This window comes from Candoia aspera, chromosome 1 (assembly GCF_035149785.1).
Source record: "Candoia aspera isolate rCanAsp1 chromosome 1, rCanAsp1.hap2, whole genome shotgun sequence".
NCBI lineage: Eukaryota > Metazoa > Chordata > Lepidosauria > Squamata > Boidae > Candoia > Candoia aspera.
Window position 1 is genome coordinate 51,169,826 of NC_086153.1, and position 21,008 is coordinate 51,190,833.

At 39.6% G+C, this 21,008-nt stretch overlaps 1 protein-coding gene and 1 long non-coding RNA gene across 3 annotated transcripts in view; one reads left to right on the top strand and one right to left on the bottom strand.

Moving 5' to 3' along the window:
• The window catches only part of IARS2 (isoleucyl-tRNA synthetase 2, mitochondrial), a 45,946-nt gene that overhangs the window by 15,077 nt on the left and 9,861 nt on the right, over window positions 1–21,008 (top strand). Inside the window, exons 13-16 of the mRNA XM_063303658.1 lie at window positions 9,914–10,016; window positions 12,207–12,300; window positions 16,659–16,767; window positions 16,887–16,989. Of these exons, the coding sequence (XP_063159728.1) occupies window positions 9,914–10,016; window positions 12,207–12,300; window positions 16,659–16,767; window positions 16,887–16,989 (409 nt within the window). The remainder of the gene's footprint in view (window positions 1–9,913; window positions 10,017–12,206; window positions 12,301–16,658; window positions 16,768–16,886; window positions 16,990–21,008) is intronic.
• Window positions 672–7,567, bottom strand: LOC134497805 (uncharacterized). 2 transcript variants are annotated; one of them, XR_010067952.1, is made up of 3 exons: window positions 7,272–7,530; window positions 6,410–6,573; window positions 672–944 (listed from the first exon to the last, which is right to left on the bottom strand). It is a non-coding gene; the product is annotated as an uncharacterized LOC134497805 (long non-coding RNA). The 2 variants fall into 2 exon arrangements; XR_010067951.1 differs by lacking the exon at window positions 672–944 and having other exon boundaries at window positions 6,295–6,573; window positions 7,272–7,567.

Sequence of the window (21,008 nt, forward strand, 5' to 3'; positions counted from 1 at the left end):
GTTTAGACGGTTGTTATTAGTTCTTAACTGGACAATTGTCTCCATGTGCAATACTGCATTTATTTAAATGAAATAATGCTCTCATTCATAAAGGAAACAAATAGAGAGGTGTACTTGGGGACACTGCTGGGAAAGATGCTAAATCTGGTGGCCCCACAAATACATGTTGACAAGCAAACGTACAATATTTGTGTCACCCCCTCTGGTGTAGTGTTTTTTGTATGTGCTAAGAGTATGTCATATTGATTGCATAACTCTGATGTAGCAAAGGGCCTGTTCATTTGATTGGCTATGACTGTGCTTGCAGCTGCTGCTGGTGTTTGCAGAAGTTGAGGGTGAGAGAGAGAAGACACACAGTGCATAGTTCAGGAGGCTGCTTTTGTTAAGTAAAGGAGACACAGTGTTTGTCTTTGCAGAAGAACCTGAGCTGCCAAACCAGTGTTTTGCTCTGGATGCAAATCCTCCTTTTCTCTCTTTTTTTTTAAATAATTGTTATTAAAGCTTTTAAACAAGAAGATTAAAAACTAACATTAACTAATATAATGTGAGAAAGTACAAAGGAAAGGGGAAAAGAAGGAATTCCAAGAAAAAGCAGAAAGTGTAAGAAAAAAGTTAAAGAAAAATAGAAAAGAAAGAAAAGAAATATGTAAGGAAGTAGCTTCCAATATTCCTCACAGCAGTTATAAATACAATATATTTTAATCTCTCTCTCTAACAATACATCATATTACTCTTCTTTCTATAATCTGCCCTGTCTAATCATCAAAACCATAAATCACAAGTTATTTTTTTTTCATTTTTACTCAAAATGTCCATAAGAGGCTTCCAGTCACCAATAAATGTAGATAGTGTCTTTTCTCTAATCAAACAAGTCAATTTATCCATTTCAGCAAAATCTGTCAAGTTCACCAACCCATAGTGGGTAGTGTTGAATCTTTTCACCTCTGTGCATATAGTAATCTCACCGCAGTAATCATATATTGAAACAATCTTCCATGGCTTTTTTCTAACTATATACCCATTAATTCTAAAAGGAAAAGTTCTGGCTTCAATTGAATATTGATCTTTAATATCTTCTGTATCTAAGTAAGTAGTTGAATCCAAAATGTTTTAGCTTTTTTTACATGTCCACCAAGCATGATAAAACATGCCTTCATGCTGTTTACATTTCCAACATACATTTGAAATGCCTTTATACAATCTAGATAGTTTCTCTGGCGTCATGTACCAGTGATACATCATTTTATAAAAATTCTCTTTGAGATCATAATACAATGTAAATTTCAACCCTTTTAACCACATATTTTCCCATTGATTCATCTGTATATTATAACCAAAATTCTTAGCCCACTTTCTCATACATTCTTTAACCCGTTCTTCCTCTGTTTCAAATTTCAACAAAAGTTTGTACATGCTCATCATCAGTACACAATTGTATTTCAAATTCTTTTTTACTTTGCTCCATACCATAAGTCTTTCTTATCCATTTTAAATCTTTCAAGTAACTGTAAATGGGAAAACCATTGACAGCTATATCCTTCTGCTATTAGTTGCTTTCTTGATTTAATTTTAAATTCCCCTTGGTAATTTTCCAGTAAGTCCTGGTACGTCAACCATTTATCTTTATATGCTATTTCTCTTCTATAATATGTGCAAATCCTCCTCTTCCAAGCGGCGGGGTCCCGCTTTGGCCCAGCTCTTAATCTGCATTCATGTAGATTAGCATTATAGGAATTTATTTTACTTTTTTGTAATGTTTGATCATGGTAGAAACAATTTCTACCTTTATTTACAAAACTGAATCCATGATTTCTTGAAATCCAGAACAGCTAAACTAGTAGTGTCCTCTATTGGTGGGTTTACAGCTGCAGGATTTTTGTCACAGAGAAAAATACATTTAATAGTAATTTGAAATTAAAGCAGGGGTACAAAAAATGCATCAGTATCCCTTTTGCATCCCTTCCTAAGTGGGTGAGCCCCCAAATGTTTGCCATCAGAGCCCCCTTTTTGGAGTTTGGGGGGGAGGATTAAGCAACAAAACGGGTGTATTTAGTCTTGCAGGAGCTCAAGACATTCATTTCATCCTTGAAAAGCCCTGAAAATCACTCACAAAAGGATTCCGACCTTGATCACTTTCAAAATATGGCTGCTGAAATGCTATACAAAATATGGTGCATCTCTGGATCCAACGCAAGTTGCAAACTCAAGAGAATAATTTCTACTGCCCTAGACATAAAGTACCTACATCATGTTGTGTCATGACCTGTGGAAACAATACATATCCAAGACTCCTTATGCTGGATACATACATACAGGATAGGGAAGACAATGCCATATAGATTGGTAGCTCCCTGCAGAAATTGAATTTTCCACTATTTCTAGCCCTTTCTCTGTGGGAATAGCAAAGACCTCCCAAACTCCTCAGAAATGTGAGTGGAATAGAAGAAGGCACGCATGTACCTGATTTTTTTTCTCCATTCCAAAGGGTTCAGTGGAATTATGACCGTGGCATTTGTTTTTTCTGTATACGGGATTCCTTCAGTATGTGGTTGTTCTAGAAAAACTGTATATGATTTATACTATTGCGGTCTTTTTTCAGAGGGGCGAAATAGAGAAGCAAGTGTAGTTCAAAAAGAGAGTAAAGGGTGGGTTGGGGGAGGTGAAAAAATAAGAGAGGAATGGACAGATGGAATGCAGTGAGAAGAGGGACAAGCCATGGTGTGGATTTCTTTGTTGTGCAAGGAAAAGGGTGTTCTGTACATTGGAGACAGAAGAAAATTTAACAGAGAGGCCTTCAGATTTGCCCGTGATGGTGCAGGAAGGAGTGTGTTTGCTTCTGGGTAATAAGAGTGTATTTTTAAAAAAGGACAGTTAATATTGTAGCAAAAATACATTTCTCATCTTAACTAACCATGTATTTGTTTAGTATTTGTCACCACCAGAGTTGCTGCTACCAAACTGCAGAGATGTGTTGATGTAATCTTGATATGTAACGTGTGCCACTAAATATCTGAAATGAAGCTTCAGTAAAGTAAAACTTAGGACATAATATTTTAAAGTCTGCAAAAAAAGGGGGGGGGGCTTTCTCCCTATGGCAAACAGTGTTTCCTCACAGTATTGAAAAGATACAAAGATGAAGGCTGTGATGTTTATCTCACAAGGCTCCTGGCTTGGAATGGTAACTCGGGGACCACAAGTATTTTTGTAGATTTATTTATATTTTCTAAACTGCGTCCTAAAATAAACCCTTAGTGATGTACGGAATTAAAGAACTCACCATGTAAGACATGATAATTCCATTTAATGAAACAACACCAGTTAAAGAGGAAATGTTAAGAAACTGTGCAGTATCCCATGTTCAGTACCAAATGAAATAAAAGTCCTGGAGAAAGAAGCCCTCAAAATCTATTGGAAGACGGGGGGTGGGGGGAGAGCGTAATGATGTTTTGAGGGTTCCAAGAACTAGATGTTGCTTCATTCTAGTTGTTCAAATCTTCTTTTCAGTCATTCAGTAATTGGGGTGGTGGTGCAAAAGAGATTCTAGATGTTACTGGAGGAACCCTCAAATGCAACCTAGTCCTACTCTCCTATCCTGCCTGGCTTCTCCAGAAACAATATAGAAGGGGATATCTCAGTGGCCTCTGCAAGAAAGGCTTCCCATTTGGTCATGATTGGGGTGCCCAGGTTTGGTTGGATGCCAGATAGAAAAAATAATGGAGGTGGGGTTAATTGCTGAAAAGAGAAATCATGTTTGTCAGTGTTTTGTGCATTTTAAGAGCACAACAATTTGAGAGTAGGAGCCTTGCTTGTCCCTCAGTGCCTAGTTATAAAAGGATTTTGAGGCATATCTGTCTTTTAAAAAAATTAAATACAGTTTTCTGGAGGCTTTGTCTTGCTGATTTGCTTGTATAAACTGCCAGTGTTCTGATTTTAGACACACCTTATAATTTGCCCTTGGATGACGGCTTAAACTCCTCCTTGAGCAAACATTCTGCAACAGATACAGGTGGATTTTTTTTAAGAGCAGGGTGGATAAGGAAGGTGACCAGGGTTCACAGGGAGAACAATTTCCAGTGAACCACCTAGTGCTGGGAAGTCACTACAATTCTTGCCAAGACTGCTGGAATTAGTGGCCTTGATCTGATTTCTTTACACATTTCTTAGGTACACAAGAGTTTGTACTTGGATCACATAGATCAGAGAATTGTATCTTAAGTATTGAAAAGATCATGAACATGCTCTCTTGCTCTTTACATTTGTAAAACATGTTAGAGAATCAAGAGGTTTGAAAAACGAAGAACAACAGACTTCATAAGACTGAACAGATGTTGCTTCCGGTGTAGAAATTCCCCAAGTAATGATAGTGAGATACAGATAAGTCTCCCCATCAGAGGAGTCCTTTTCAGACCATGAACATCTTAATGGACCAACTTCTAGAACTTTTGAACCAGGAGCAGCTTTGAAAGAATGGGCTCTGCATTATCCACTCTTCTGTTGGCTTTTAACATTATATGTGGTAACTAGTTAATGTGAACCTGCTTAAGCTCCTAAAGTCATTCAGTCCATCAGTTTACCACTGGTAACTGTGAAGACCTGGCAAGAACTTGCTGAGCCAAAATTAAGTGGGACAACATAAACATTGTAAGTGCAGCAACCCAAATCAAATAGTTAAAAAAAAAGTTCCTGGCAGCATGGGTAAGAACAACTGCTAATTGACATCATAAGCTATGTCTTTTAGTGTACAAACTCAGAATAGCATGGCTTCTACAGTTTTTAAAAGCTATTTATGTCTTTTTATGGTCCTTGCAATCATATACTCAGGTATTCCAAGAAATAAAAGTTTATGGACTCCATGAATCAAAAATTGCTTGTGCAGAGGTGGTGTTTTTTTTTAAAATAAAATCTCTTCTTTCATTTGAAACCAATGGAACACTTAAAATATTTGATGTCAGATTTTTGGCCATTCATAGTTATATGTGTCATGAAAAGAAGATCTTCAGCAGGAGAGTAGTTTATGCAGAATTGGATCCAGAATTTGCTTCCGGTAGATGGAATGACTTCTTTAGTTCATATAAGGTTGCTGTTCTATTTTCATTGGCAGGTCAGGATTTGCCCTCTTCCTTCAGTCCCCTATATTCCTTGAAAACTTGAGTTTACTCACCAGAAGGAAAAATGGACAGAAATAACCTTGTTTTCCTCTCCCATTTGCTAGAGCATTCTCAGTGGAAGGAACAAATACCAGAACCAGACCAAAAATCTTTTATATGTATATTAATATTAACATTAAAAGAGCCAGTTTGGTGTAGGGGTGAAAGCACTGGGCTAGAAACTGGGAAACCGAGGGTTCCAGTCCCACCTTAGGCACAAAGCCAGCTGGGTGACTCTCTCTCAGCCCTAAGAAGTAGGCAATGGCAAACCATTTTTGAAATCTTGCCAAGAAAACTGCAGGGACAAGTCCAAGCAGTCACCAGGAATCCACAGTGACTCAAAGGCACGCGCGCGCACACAGAAAAAAAAACATTAAAATGTAAACGTTCTCTAAGAACAATCTCACTAAATTACATAATTTCCTCTACGCATGGTATGTTGGGAAGATCCTGAATGTGCTGTCTTGCTAATATGTTTGTCCACTTACACAATTTAAATTAGACACAGGCCTTTTTATGGGGGGAAAAAAACCCTAGAGCAGATCCAAAATTATATCTCTTCATGATTTCTTCAGATAGAGAATAAAGGCAGTTAATGGAGGAAGTGTTTAAATCTTCATTGCAAACTATACCACAATGCATTAGGAGGAGGAATGGTTAAAATATGATAAAAGAGGACTTTTGTTTTTAAAATTAATTTTCTTCATTTATATCGATTCGTGTATTTTAACACAGAAACACATGTTCCTTGCAGAGTAGTGAAGATATGCAGAGTATTGGCCTACAGAAATGACAGGCAGACTTACATAGCACAGTCTGTCAAATCATAGGTCATTACCCTGGACCTCATTTCAGGGTGGAAACGTTGATCCAGACCTTCACAGCCCTTCGGCTGCACAGATGTTTTTTTACAGAAATAACTGGAAGGCCAACATCGCTACAAAGAAAGATACTTGGAAAGGGAAAAAAACCCATCAACATTACCAGTAGAGGTGGTTTGTATGTAACAAGTAGTTGGAATAACAAATTGGGTTGGTTTTACTTCTTTTCAGAACAACTTACTTCTTCGGTGAATAAGTCAGTGGCTTTCAAAAGTAACACCACCTCCACTGGAAAGAGGCTTATTCCACATGGAGTTGCTGTTACACTTGATAACACTGTTTAAGATCTTTTTCCTATCTGCCACCCTAAGCCTCTATGTTTTTATTTCACTTAGTTAAAGCACATAGTTTTTATTCATGGATTTGGGGGAAGAAAATTACCTTTCTGCTATACTATTTAAATTTGCAAGTTGGTACTCTTTTCCCCCTACTGATATCCAAAATGAGTGCTGTGAGACTTTGAGATCCGATGCATTAGTGCCACTCCATGCACACAGTGTAAACTGGAATAAATGGCAGCAGGTGTCAGTTGTCCGACAGAGGTTCTGTGAAAATAATGGAAACTGAGTTTGAATGTAGGTAGGTCTTTCTAAAGAAACACCCTCTGCTTTGGGGGATATTGTGATTAAGGGCATAACATTTTCTGTTTAAAAAACATTAAACTGATTATAACAAATACATCAGTTTAGTGATGAAACATCGTAGCTTTGAAATTAAAATGCTGATTGTGAAGGACTTACATATAAAGCTCAATACAATAATTTATTTAACTGTCATAATCTAGGAAGCTGTAGGATTTAAGTATTTTCTGCTTTAAAAAAGACATGTCACAGTTAGATTGGTGTAGACCTAATGAAATCCTGAATAATTCAGAATATATTTAAGAATATTCAATGGCTGAAAGTAATAAATTATACAGAAAACTTGTAATTTGTGTAAATATTTGTGTTGGCATGAGTCGAGTTTAAGTTGAATTAATTTATTTGCTAAGTCAGCTTCTTTCTTAGTACTCCAGTTTAACTTGAAAAGCAGAGTTAAGGAATGTGTTAGGATTTTCCAAGTTGCTACAAGTTACTACCTTTTGCTTAAAAAAATACCTTAAATCAACCTGCATCATCTAATCCTTCGACATGTATTGCAATCACCCATGATCCAGAATACAAGTACCCTTTATAAATGGACAATATCCCTCTTCTTGAATAGTTTGAGAAATCAGCTCCGTGTTACATAAAAAAGAGGTTACCTGGCACTCCACGCTGTTAATAGGAGCAGCAACGATCAGTGTCTGTTTCTTTCCAAGCCTGGAAAACATCTCAATGCTGCTTAATTTCCCACTAAATAAGCATTTGGCAGATTCAATATCAGGGTTCGGAATGATTGGTTGGCGTCATGGTAGTGTGAATTGCCCTGTGGATTTCCAGGCTAGAAACCTAGAGAATGACACGTAATGCAAGTTCTATCCAATCTGGCATATGAATGCAGGGCAAAGTTTTACAGCAGGGCTCCTTTTGCTTACATTGTGAATAATGGTCCTCAAACCGAGGCCTGCCATTTGTAGAGTGATAAGTAGTTATTTGAGGAAGATGTTGAATGTACACCATAGAGAGAACTTTTAACTTAGGGCTGTTGGGGTTTTTTTTTTTATACACATCCTACAGATGAGAACAGGAAACATACTTCTAATATTTGTAACCATTTTGGCAAGAGCCACAGGAATGGTTTCTAAGAGAAAACAAGCAGAGATGTACTTCAGGTTTTGGAAAGATTTTAAGGATAATCTAATGTTGTATATTCCTTGTAGGTCAAATAACTTTATAAAATCATTATAGCAAAATCATTGGTTTTATAAAGAGCAAGAACTTATATTATAGTTAATACTTGAATCAGATCAAGTTTATTGGCATAAATGTTCTGTTTTTTAATTTTAAAAAAAACCTTATTTGTACTTTATTGGATATTAGAGAATCTTTGGGGACTATATCTTACTGTTTTATACAGTATGTTAGTTCTAGTTTGTTCAGTAAGTAAATCTGAAAATATATACTGGATTCTGAGTTTAAGGAGTTTGGTAATTTTTGCATCACAGCATCTTTTAAAATATAGGTACAAGCATTTCTTCCCTCAACATAATTACCCTGCTGCAGGCAAAGTATGACAACAGAACAAGTCACGTTCCATGGAAAGAACCTTGAAGCAACAATCAGAAAGAGCACTTTTTATTGTGTAACAGAGCTTGGGAGACTTTTTTTAGGGTTTAATCTGTAAGCAAGGGCATACCTCTCCCATAAAAGCCCATTTCTAGTCACACAGAGTATGTGTGATTTGGGACTCTGTGATCTTTAAAACCTTTTTTACAACTTTATTTTCATATTCTTCCCTATGTTATTAAATGGTTAAAGGAATCACAACATAGCAAGATGAGTAAGATTACTTGTTGAAAGAAGCCATCTCTTTATCTGTTTATATATGATAATATCTTCATGCAGATTAGGTTTGTGTTAACTTATATTACTAATTCTATTCTAAACAAAACCTTAAAATTTATTTTTCTGAATCTTAAACAGACAACTGTATTGCTGGTTTCATTAGCCCAAAATAGACATATTATTTGATATTTAGTTTTATATATCTTGTTCTATCCCAAAGGAATGTGTGGTAGGTAAATTAAGGTATCATTAATCATATTACGGATTTTCACGTTTGCTGTCCTTGGTATAGTATCGCTAAGTTCTTTCTTCAGAGTATTTCGGTATGAATTAGAATTGGCGTGGACAGAAGAAAGTAGTATGGTAACAGCCCACTCTTTGAAGAGCAATTTGTCTTATATAACTGACAGAATAGTATGCATGCATCCATAATATTTGCATGGAAACTACAAGTTCTGTTATTTTTTTTAATTTGATGAAGGATCTTAAACATTTCATTTAAAACAAAAAAGTGTGCCTGTTAAATAGTTGAGATTCACTTCAAGCATCTTTCTAGGTTCACTGCAATATCCTCATCCCTTACCTAAGCCAACCTTTACAAACTTGATGTCCTCCAGATATGTTCATTTACATCATTGCTAGCCATCATGGCTAATGAGCAGCATTTTGGAAAGACAGGTGTAGGTTTTCTTTTAGTCAGTCCTTCTTAACTTGAAGAAGAAGCATAACCTGTATCAGTTCTTTATCAAATATAGTCCTTAGCGTAGGAGAGAGAAGCTTTTGCAACTGCAACAAAAATAAAAATCATTAGCTACAAGGGGTATGATGGTGATTAGATGACATCATGAAAGAGAAGAGGTAGAATTTTTAGCCCTTTTTTATTATGCTGTTTTTTAAAAAAATGTTTTAAAATTAACAAAGGCTTAGTTCATCTGTCTTAGGCCTAATGTTAGAAAAGCAAAGAAAATTGACACCAATGAAAATCCATGATTTTCTAATGAATTCAGGTGGGAAAATTCTTGGAGATTGGGAACTATGTGCAAATCAAAAGTTGGGGGTGCTCACTGATGCCCTACCACATTGTTTGAGCCATTATATAGGTTCTGTTAGAAGCTTAAAAGCATAGCACAGACAGGAAGAAAAGTTCAAGAGTGCTAACATCAGGTACTGTCAGACTGAAGCATTTTGACTAATGAACAAGGTTTGCAAAAACAGCTTTACACATGTGTTTTTTACTCACTCGGAATTTGTTTTAGTCCTTTCATTGATTATCTTAAAGAGGTTGCCCATACTGTATATTTAGGATATTATTGTTTGTTTATTTGTAATTTATATAGCTCTTTCTTAATTTGAAAACTTTTAGTGGCTCTTGGTTTCTCCAATTAATGTGTGTCATATTGCAGAATGTGGATTAATAATTTCCTGTCTTTTTGTCACTGATTCCCTTTTTTCCCTGCAGAAAAAGCACTGAGAATGTTATTAAACTAGTGGAGCAGCATGGCAGTGACGCCTGGTGGACCCTTCCCATTGAGCAGCTTCTTCCCAAAGAAGCTCTGGCAAAGGTAATTTAGGGACAGTAGAAGATCTGATCTATAGAAGAATAGTCTGGGTTAAGGAACAGGATTCAGGAAATCCAAAGGCCTGACAAGCCAAGGGTTACCCTGGATCTGACCTGTAGTAGTGGGTTGGTCTAAGCGATGATGTTGTAAGGTTCTGGGGACTTTCCAACAAGCACCATGGTTCTAAAGTATAGGCCAAGGTACCTTGGAGGTGGGCCAACATAGAATGCTGCATTAGCAATTATTTCTGTGAAAATGATTTCCCAAATCCACCCACAGTATACACGGTGAAACAGCAAAGGTTTAAGGCAATGTCATAATCACCTTATATGTACACCAATGTGTATTTGTGTGTGTGTGTGTGTGTGTGTGTATTTTGTAAATTGTGTTGACCATGGCAAACATCCCAATAGAATTGCTAAGACCAGTACCAACTGCAATTATCAGAGCTCTGTGCCAGAAAATTTGGGAAACCAACACATAGCCGCATAACTGGAAACAATCAGTGTTTTTTCCATTGCCAAAAAAGGGGGATTCAGAGCATGAGATATGAGAGCAACAGCAACTACCGCACTGTTGCCCTCATATCTCATGCTAGCAAAATTCTACTGAAAGTCATACAACAACGCCTGGCTCCAATCACTGAAAGGGAACTGCCAGATGTCCAAACTGGTTTCAGACGGGGCTGTGGCACCCGTGATCACACTGCAAATGTACGATGGATAATGGAAAAACATCACGAATTTCAAAAGAACATTTATATGTGCTTTATCAACTACAGGAAAGCTTTTGATTGTTTTGGCCATGACAAATTATGGAGAGACCTAGCAGACCTTGGGGTGCCACTACATTTGGTGAAGTTGGTAAAATCACTGTATGTAAATCAGGAAGCCACTGTACAAACTCAATATGGAGACACTGATTGGTTCAAGATCGGGAAAGGTGTGCAACAAGGTTGCATTCTGACACCTTTCTTATTCAACTTGTATGCCGAAGTGATCATCAGGAAACTGGAGCTAGACGAATCAAAAATTGGGGTAAAAATTGGTGGAAGAATCATCAATAACCTTCGATATGCGGGTGATACAACCCTCCTCTCAGAAACCCAGGAAGGACTAAAGCACCTAATCATGAGACTCAAAGAAGAAAGCGAGAAGTTTGGCCTCTTTCTGAATATCAAAAAGACCAAACTCACGACAACTGCAAGGAATGGAAACATCAAAATAGGAATTGATGGAGAGGAGATGGAATGCATGGAAGAATTCACCTTTTTAGGATCACTGGTCAATCAAAATGGCGAAAGCCAAGAAATTAAACGCCAAATCATGCTGGGTCACACAGCAATGATGCGTATGAATCAAATTTGGAAAAACAAGGATGTCAGCTTGACAACTAAGTGTAGACTAGTCTGCACTATCGTGTTCCCCATAACTACATGTGGCCGTGAAAGTTGGACGATGAAAAAGTTGGATAGAAGGAAAATTGATTCGTTTGAACTATGGTGTTGGAGGAGGCTCTTGCGCATCCCTTGGACTGCAAAGATAACGAATAAAGAAGTGTTGAAGCGCATAAAACAGGTCATGTCACTAGAAGGAAAAATAACAAAACTTAGACTTAGTTACTTCAGTCATGTCATGAGATCAACATCATTGGAGAAAGATGTTATGCTTGGAACGGTCAGTGGCAAAAGATGACGAAGACGCCAAAGAACGCGCTGGTTGGATGTAATCAAAGCAGACACAGGCCAAAATATAAAGCAACCGAAAGACGCTATACAAGATCAGAAATCATGGAGAGAGCTGGCGTATGGAATCACCAAGGCTCAGATACGACTGAATGGATAATTCGATCGATCGATGTATGTATAGTTACAGTCAGGTGAAAAATTTACATAATAAATCAGGTGAAATGGACTATACTCCAAGAAGGTTTATTGCTTAATTTTAAGATGCCAAAATATGATTAGTCTCTTGCAACAAAAACAACATGGCTTCATCTTTGTAATGTGCATACAAATGAGCATCTATAATATTGTCCTCTTACTCAAGTTGCCATTATGAAAATTAGTGATGATTATGCTGTTACTGGTCCTTTGTAAACTGAAATTTAGAGGGCACAAAAGTGGGAATGGAAGAATTTGTGTTGTTCTTATTTTCTTAATTCATGTTTTTAACCCATACATTTCTGAATCAGGCTGCTAATCATGATATCCAGGAATATGTACAAGGACAAGATGTCTTGGATATTTGGTTTGACAGTGGAACATCTTGGGCTCATGTTCTAGAAGGTAAGACATTCTAAACTCAGAAATATCTCAGAATTGCCCAGTTGGCTTTAAATGTTGCTGGGGTTGCATTTCATGAGGGAACCATAGAATCCGAATCATAGAGTTGGAAGTGACATTAGAGGTCATGTGCTCAGTGAAGGATCCACTGGAGTATCTCTGACCCGGAAATACATTAAGGCATATCTGGAGAGTGGCAATTTGGAGAAAGCTGTCTTCAGATGACAATGAGGGTTACTCAATTTTCATGCAATACAATGAATTTTGAAAATACGTTAAAAATATAGAAGACTTTGTAATTCTAAGTATGTACAGATGTTATCACCTTTTGTGTTCTAACTGCATGGTTATGTTAGAGGGCCGTAGAATGTTTCCCTTGTTTCAGACCAAAAATAAATAACTTTTTAACAAAATGCAGACCAGTAGTTTGAAAATAATGGGAGTGAGTCTCTTCTAGTTTATCTCTTCCTTCCCATTTATATAAAGCAGTTTGTGTTTGTAGAACCAACTTAAAAACAGCCCAGAGGTTTCTAGCATAATGGTAGGAAGCTTCAGTGCAGCTTGGGATCAGAATTTAGTGTAGGGCACCAGCTGCTTTTGAACTTTAAACCAAGAGTACACAAATGTTTGATAGCAATCTTGTTGAATTGTAAAACATGTTGTCCCAGGATTTTTTTTTATTTCCTTGCAACCCAGGGAAGCAATAGTATGATCAAATGTGAATTTATCTAAGGACTTCTTGCACTTTGTCTTGAAATTGTTAAGCCATGTAAAATTCACTGCCGTTTAACTTACTTAATGTTGTAAAATTATTACCACATTCTGAGAAACAAAAAGGTATATAACTTGAAGTACTAAGCATGAATGGTTTTACCATTGGAGTTCACACATTACACTGTATTTTGGCTACAGTGCATTTTCCCTTCCCTGCACATATTATTTAAGCAAATTCAGAAGCCATGTGGCAGCCGCTTGAAAGCGCTGACATTCATCGCTAGCCATGAGAGGCGGTGGCTGTTCATAGTCTGATCATGCAGCAGCCATTAGCCCAGCTCTGTACTGTCTTAAAGTCCCTGCTTTCTGGTGGGATATAGATGGTTGTTTACCAGCAGTACTCCAGGAGCCATCCAAGATGATTTCACTAGTCATTTCAACATGATTTGGGTTTCTGTAAATTCCTCTTTCATTCACAAGCAAGGTAAAATAATTAGAATGAAATATTACCCATGACCAGGGTTTCTCAACCGGGGTTCCATGGAACCCCAGGGTTCCATGAGAGGTCACTAGGGATTCCCTGGGAAATTACGATTTATTAAAAAAAATATTTCGAATTTGGGCAACTTCACATTAAAGAGATAAGTTTCATTCTTTGTTTTTAGTTTAAGAATACTGTTAATGCATGTACACAGGCCTACCCATGAAACGAATATAATTTTGTAACTTCTGGCCTGTATTTGAGCCTGAATGTGCAGGGGTTCCCCGAGGCCTGAAAAATATTTGAAGGGTTCCTTCAGGGTCAGAAGGTTGAGAAAGGCTGCCCATGACTGAGATTTTAAATGGGATTAGGAAATTAAGTTATATATACCTGATCCTGAGCCTATGATATCTCCTGTTAAAATTTGTGATTTATTCAGAGAAGAATAGGAAGCTGTGCAGAAAATCCCATCAGTCATATTTATTCATTTTCATGCTACTGTGGCCCTGTTCAGGCATTCAGACATTCTATCCCCAAACTCCATGTGTTCAATTGGAAGTCTGCTGGAATACAAGTAGCACTCAGTGTAATGGCTGCCCGCTCAGTTTCTCATTAAATCCAATTCATATGTGTTAAGTAGAAATCTCTTTAATGGAGCGTAGTGTGCAGTACAGTGAAAAAGTTGTGAATAGAAGTTCCCACGCTTTCCCCAAGTTAAACAGTACAGTGAATTCAACCCCCTCCCCTCCTTCGGTATGCAGCCCCCCTTCTCGCGCCAGTCCGTCCAGTTCTGTGCAGATGTCTCCAACAGCTCTGCCGGTTGACCTTGGATGCCAGAGATAGCCCAAACAAGATGCTTTCACACTCCTGGCTTGTCCCCCCTCCCACTTCTACTGACTCGCAAGTCTCAACCCGTGCTGATTCCATTCATGCATGTGAGTCAGATGAGATGTTCTGGGGATGTTTGATCTGGGAGCATGACACTCAGTGTGGTTGGGGAGTCTGCTTTACTAGGGTCCAAGCTCGTGCAGAGAGGTATACTCTCATCCAAACTGATGTAAATCCAGTGCCCCTTCAGACTTCTAGAAATGTGGCAGTAGGCAGAAAAGCTGCTTGGGAGACCCTATTTGTTATCCATGTTTAAAGTCCTCCATGTACTCAGCTGAAGCAAAGGTCAAATCAGGCTGTAAAGTGCTCTGCTTCAGGGCCAGAGGTTTCTCTGGATGTGTAGCACATGTGCAGAACCCTGTTAGGCTGCAAAGCAAAGCAATGCAGCTGCTGTCCTCTGCTGCATATTGTTGGGCCACAGTGTTACCTCGGAGGACTTTTTCTTGATCCCTCAATGAACATCATTGCACACACAATCATTGTGCATGGGCTGGACTTAGAATTGAGTTAGTAGTTGGAAGGTATTCTACAGTTGGGCTAAAGTGGGCCCTGTTGCCAGAGCAACATACAGCTCTTGGTCTGTCTACCTGTATGAAAGTCACAAACCTCACATTTTAATGCAGAGTTGAGAGGCTACTAAAGCTTCATAATTTGAGTACTTCCTGCACAATTAGGCCAAGTCTCTAGTTAAAATTGGACAAGGCAATGTAGCATCAGATAAAGGAAACATATGACCATCAAGATCATTTTCTAGAACTGATAAATGCACCAGCCTAGTTCCCCACAGAGCTATCATACTAATGTTTAACTAAAAGAATACTGTTTTATAATACCTATCCTTTGTGCTGACAGGGTATTTAAAGGAAAAGGCCTAGATAATTGTACTTGCCATTGAAGCACCCTGTGTTTAATCTATGGGTTAAAGTCTCTTATCAAAGATACACAATACAGTGCTCAAATAACAACAGAAAAGGATTTTAAAGACCTATGCCCTCTAACTGTAAATAATAACCCTAATTAAAGCTTTTATCGATCGTTAAAGCTTGTGATGTATTGTAAACTGCAAGGAGATTGTGGGAGAAGAATGTAGCATCCAAGTCAAGCAGTATATGCAATTAAAATAAATCATTCTCCATTTGCATAAGATTTTTCAGTCTTGAATCCAATATATTGGAAGGAGCAGGGAAATGGTGTATAGTTTTCATAAAGATGCCTGGATGCACCCATTATTTTTATCATTTTATTATATTTTTATTCATTAAGGAATAATATAGGACAAAGAACAAATGAAAAGAATCACATACAAAGGTTCTTTTTATTATTATTATTATTATTCACTAAATCGATACATCCATGTTAAAAAGAAAAAAAATTAATATACTTAGTTGACTTACAGTTCATGGTAGTTTAAAAGAATACAGGCTTTTTCTTATCAATCAGTGGATGCATCTCACTACCCTGAGTCAGAATTATTTTCATTAATAAATAATTTTTACCAGTGTAAGTGTGCTAAATCAATACATCCATCTTAAAAAAACTTTTCATTAACATAGTCAGATGACTTACAGATTATGTTTGATAAGAAAAAAATTGTATTCCTTTAAACAATCAATGGATTGCCCCATAACACGGATTCAGAATTTTTTATTAATAAATAATTAATTTTTACCACTATAAGTGTGCTAGTTACAGCTAGATCTAAGTATCTAAGTTTTTGTAAAGTTAATTGAACAGTAGATGAAACGTTAGGGGGAAAGTAGCTCTTATAACTTTATATGGAATATGAAGTCATTATTGCTAGCAGATTTATGAGGAACATGGGCTTCTACTAGTTTTGCAGAAAGGAAACATTCCCATTTTTCCCTGCCTAGAGCTCCAAGGATATAGCAGCTGCACTTGTCAAAGCTTCTATCTTCTTTCCTACTATTACGTTCACAGTTGTGAGCTATATCGATCTGGCAAGTCAATTATATAACACAATTACTAGGTATAACAATCTGTAAACTAGGTTTGCCTAACAGCTCCTGAATTCTGATTTTTTAAAAAGGTGATAATTAAATCCATTATAAACACTTCAGAATCACCACTTGAATAACAAAGAGTACTATATTTTTTTAAAAAAATACGTTTTGCAAGTGTTGCCATATTTCTGTTACAGTAGATGATTTCCAGTTCATATAATTCAGCGCTGAAGTAAGTGGATACCTTAGAATCTTGATTACAAATGCCTTAGAATCTTGAATCTTGGTTACAAATACTATATTGCTTATGTTTTTAGGTACAGGTGAAAGGGCTGATTTATACCTGGAAGGAAAAGACCAGCTGGGAGGCTGGTTCCAGTCTTCCCTCTTGATTAGTGTAGCAACACAAAAAAAGGCACCATATAGGTAAGTTGGTAGGTAAGTTTCTTAGGGGCAGCTATGGTAGTATACGCTGGCTTATAAGTATGTACGTATGTATGACTCTCTTAAGGAAGCTTTGGATTACCCAGAGCTCTTTCTTCTAGGACTCTTATTGTTCATGGATTCACTGTTGGTGAAAAAGGAGAAAAGATGTCTAAATCAGTTGGCAATGTGGTTGATCCAGATGTCGTCATCAATGGAGGCAGTGTAAGTAATTACATAGTTCCATTTCCCATCTGGAAATGCAGTCCACTGGTTCCTCAGAGTAATTTGGGTTCAGTTATTTCCTGCCTGGAAGTATCTTTCTGGCATTAAATCCAGCCCCCATTCACCATTGGCAAAAGAATAATTTGGGCAGCTCAATATATTTGCTAAAATAAATAGTAGGGCTACCATATAAGGACTGCAACATTCCAGCCAGCCACCAGATGGCAGCACAGTGCTAGAGTTTTTGGTATCGGTATCTGCTTTCCGCTACCTTGTGGTCATCCAGATTTTTGCAATCAGAAACAATAGCCACACAAATAGTCTTATTAACCTCAGAAGCCTTTGGTTTTGCTCTCATTGCCGTGCTGGAAAAGTCCAAGATTCGTGATGGAAAAATAAATTCCAGGCCCAGATATCCCTTAAGCTGATTTTTTTTACTGGCAAACTTCCCTATATATCCTAAAACAATCATTCAAACATGAACCTGAGAGCATCCATCAGCTATAGAAACCAATAGCCATAAAAGTGAGCAGTTTTATTACTGCTCAGTTTGCTTATCAGCGGTTGCTTTGTGGGGAAGAGAAACTACCAGGCCTCATGGCTTTAACCTCAACTAGAGCTTCTTTATTCAACCGCTTGTGGGTCTATGTCTTTCTGTCCTCTGCCAAGGGTTTTGTTGTTGTTGTTTCTGTGTAGAAACTGGCTTTTTTTTGCTGTGCCTCTCATTCCTATGGCACATAAAACAAAGTATTAAACAAAGGTAGCGGAAGCCAGGGCACAACAGCAGTGTGTGTTGCCATAGGTAAGAGCTTTGTGGACGAGCTTACTCCACGCACTTAGATCAGTAAAAAACAGCCTGCATGTCAGGGTTGCCTCGTTCCCCAATAAGACACGGACTCACTTAGATGGGGCTAAGGATTTCCGTTTATTGGGTACAGAGTGCATACATGCAAAAAGACGGGAATGCGGGCGTGGTTGCAGGGTACCCCGTATATACCCGCGTGGCGGACCTTGTCCCCCTCCATCCCCCATTGTCCCACAAGTTGGATCCGGATCCTTGATTGGCGATCTGGAAGTGATACTGGTCTGTTGATGGGCGATTAGAGTGATCACCGCTGGTTTTCTCTGTCTCCTTTCCTTGTCCGGTGCAGGTGTGTCCCCCAGGGTAATGTGTGGAAGTTCCGGCGATATGTTGATGGCTCCTCTGGTCCGGGCAAAGGTGTGCCTCCTTTGTCTTTGTGATTGCTTTTAGTGTTTAAGTGTTTAAAGGATTAGGATTATCCCTTCCTCCTTCCTGAAAGGCATGTTCCCCGTTGTGATGCATGGATGCCTTGCAACGGGGGACATGACATACTGCCCCCCCAAGAAAACTCTAAGGTGCCGGTTTGTCAGGGTATGCTTCGTGGAAGCATTTGACAAGCCGCTGTGCTGAGACCTCTCGAGCTTGCACCCACTCAGGGTGGGGGAAATGTTTCCAGCAGACGAGGTACTGTAGGGTGCCCCTTAGCCTTCTGGAGTCTAGTACCTCCTTAATTTCGAAATGTTGTTGTCCATCTATCATGATGGGCGGGGGCGGGGGGGTTCGTTGTGCCACTTTGAAGAGGTGACCGGTTTCAGTAGGGCACAATGGAACACTGGGTGTATGCGTCTCAAGTTGTGCGGCAGCTCCAACTTGAAAGTCACTGGGTTGATTATTTCTATGATTGGGAACAGACCAATGAATTTGGGTGCCAGTTTCTTCGAGGGCTGCGGAGACTTGATGAACTTAGTGGAGAGGTAGACCCTATCTCCCACTTTCAAGTTTGGCTGCGCCGCCCTGTGGTTGTCCGCAAACCTTTTGTATGTTGCTTGAGCGTCTGAGAGAGCCAGCTGGATGACGGGCCAAACCGTGGCCAGTTGCGCCGCCCAGTCATCTGGGGAACAAGGCGGGGTGTCTGGCTGGGGCAGTTCCGGGATCGGAACAAAGTCTCTACCATATACCACCTTGAATGGGGTGTGACCCATGCTCTGGTGCACTGCATTGTTGTAGGCCACCTCGGCAAAGGGGAGCAGGTCTACCCAGTCGTCCTGCTGGTAATTTATAAATGAGTGTAGGAATTGCTCCAGGGTGGAGTTAAGAATCTCCGTAGAGCCATCCGTGTGGGGGCGCCAAGCCGTGGATAGTGCTTGCTTGGTTCCAATTAATTTTAAAAATGCCTTCCAGAATTTGGAAGTGAATTGTGTGCCCCTATCCGTCACCAAACGGGAGGGGGCGCCGTGCAATTTATAGATGTGATTTAAAAAGAGGCGTGCCAGCTGTTGCGCGGAGGGAATGGAGGCGCAGGGTACAAAGTGTGCCTGTTTGGAGAAATAGTCTTTTACCACCCAGATAACCGTTTTTCGCTGGCTGGGTGGCAAATCCACAATAAAGTCCATCGAGATTTCTTCCCAAGGGCAGGAGGGGCTTGCTACCGACTGCAACAGTCCCTGGGGCTTCCCCACTTTTCGTTTGGCCATGGCACATGTGGGGCAAGCAGTGACATATTCCTTTACATCCCTCCTAAGAGTGGGCCAGCAGAATTGTCGTCTGACTAGATGCAGTGTTTTTACAAACCTGAAGTGCCCAGCCGTTTTGTCGTCGTGTGAGCGGCTTAAAACTTCTGCTCGCAATTGCTCTGGCATGTACAAGTTATTCTGTTTCCAAGCCAGACTGTTTGTGAAAGATACATTGTGTTGGTTGGTTTGCAACCATGTATCCGTTTTGAGGGTTTGAGCAAACTGTTGTTGCAAGCTAGGTGAAATTGACATGCGTCTCCCTCCCTCTGCGGGTGGCTGCGCTGGGGTGTGCTGTGTCCCGGTTTGGCTGCGCGTGATGGCTTGGCAACCCAACTGTGTGTCGGTCCACACAGTGCCTACAATGTCGGATGCCTGACTGGCATCCTGGGGCCGCCTGGAGAGAGCGTCGGCTAGGAAGTTCTTCCTCCCCGGTATGAATTTGAGTTTAAAGTCAAATCGGCTGAAAAACTGCACCCAGAGAACCTGTTTGGGGCTGAGGCGTTTTGGAGTGCTGAGAGCCTCTAGGTTTTTGTGGTCCGTCCAGACCTCAAAGGGGCAGGTGGCCTCTTCCAGGAGGTGCCGCCATGCCTCTAGGGTGGCTTTGACGGCAAACGCCTCCTATTCCCACACGTGCCATCTCCGTTCCATTTCAGATAACTTGCGGGAAAGGTATGCGCAGGGCTTCAGCTGATTGTCAGAATCCCGCTGAAGCAGGAGTGCCCCAATGGAAAAATCGGAAGCATCTACTTGTACCATGAAAGGCTTGGTGGGGTCGGGGTGTTGTAGTACTGGCTCTGCTGTAAAGAGGCTTTTGAGGTGATCAAAAGCCTTTTGACAGTCAGCAGTCAGGAGCACTCCCGGGTTTCGTGACTTTCGCGTGTCTCCCAAGCCCTTTGTTCGGAGTAGGTTGGTTAGAGGCAGCACAATTTCTGCTAGTCCCTGGATAAAACCCCTGTAAAAATTCGTAAATCCGAGGAAACTTTGTAGTTGCCTCCTCGTGCGTGGGCGCTCCCATGCCAGGATGGCTTGGACCTTACTTGGGTTCATCTCGATGCCCCTCGCCGAGATTCTGTAACCCAAGTAGTCTATTTGTGATTTGTGAAACTCACACTTAGAGAGCTTGGCAAATAGCTCTGCTTTGCGGAGTTTCCTGAGCACTTGCTTAACCAAGCGTTCGTGCTCCTCTTCCATTTCTGAGTATATTAGCACATCGTCTAAGTAGACGAGGACCCCCTTGAACAAGTGGTCGTGCAAGACCTCATTAATCAGTTGCATAAATACCCCTGGTGCCCCCGCCAGACCAAATGGTGATACCTTATATTGAAACGACCCCAGGGGGCAATTGAAAGCCGTCTTCCACTCGTCCCCCTCCCGTATCCGTATGCGGAAATAGGCCTCCCACAAGTCCAGTTTGGAAAATATTTTGCCCTTAGAGAGGTGTGCTAGGATGTCCTTGATGAGGGGTAAGGGGTATTTGTTTGATA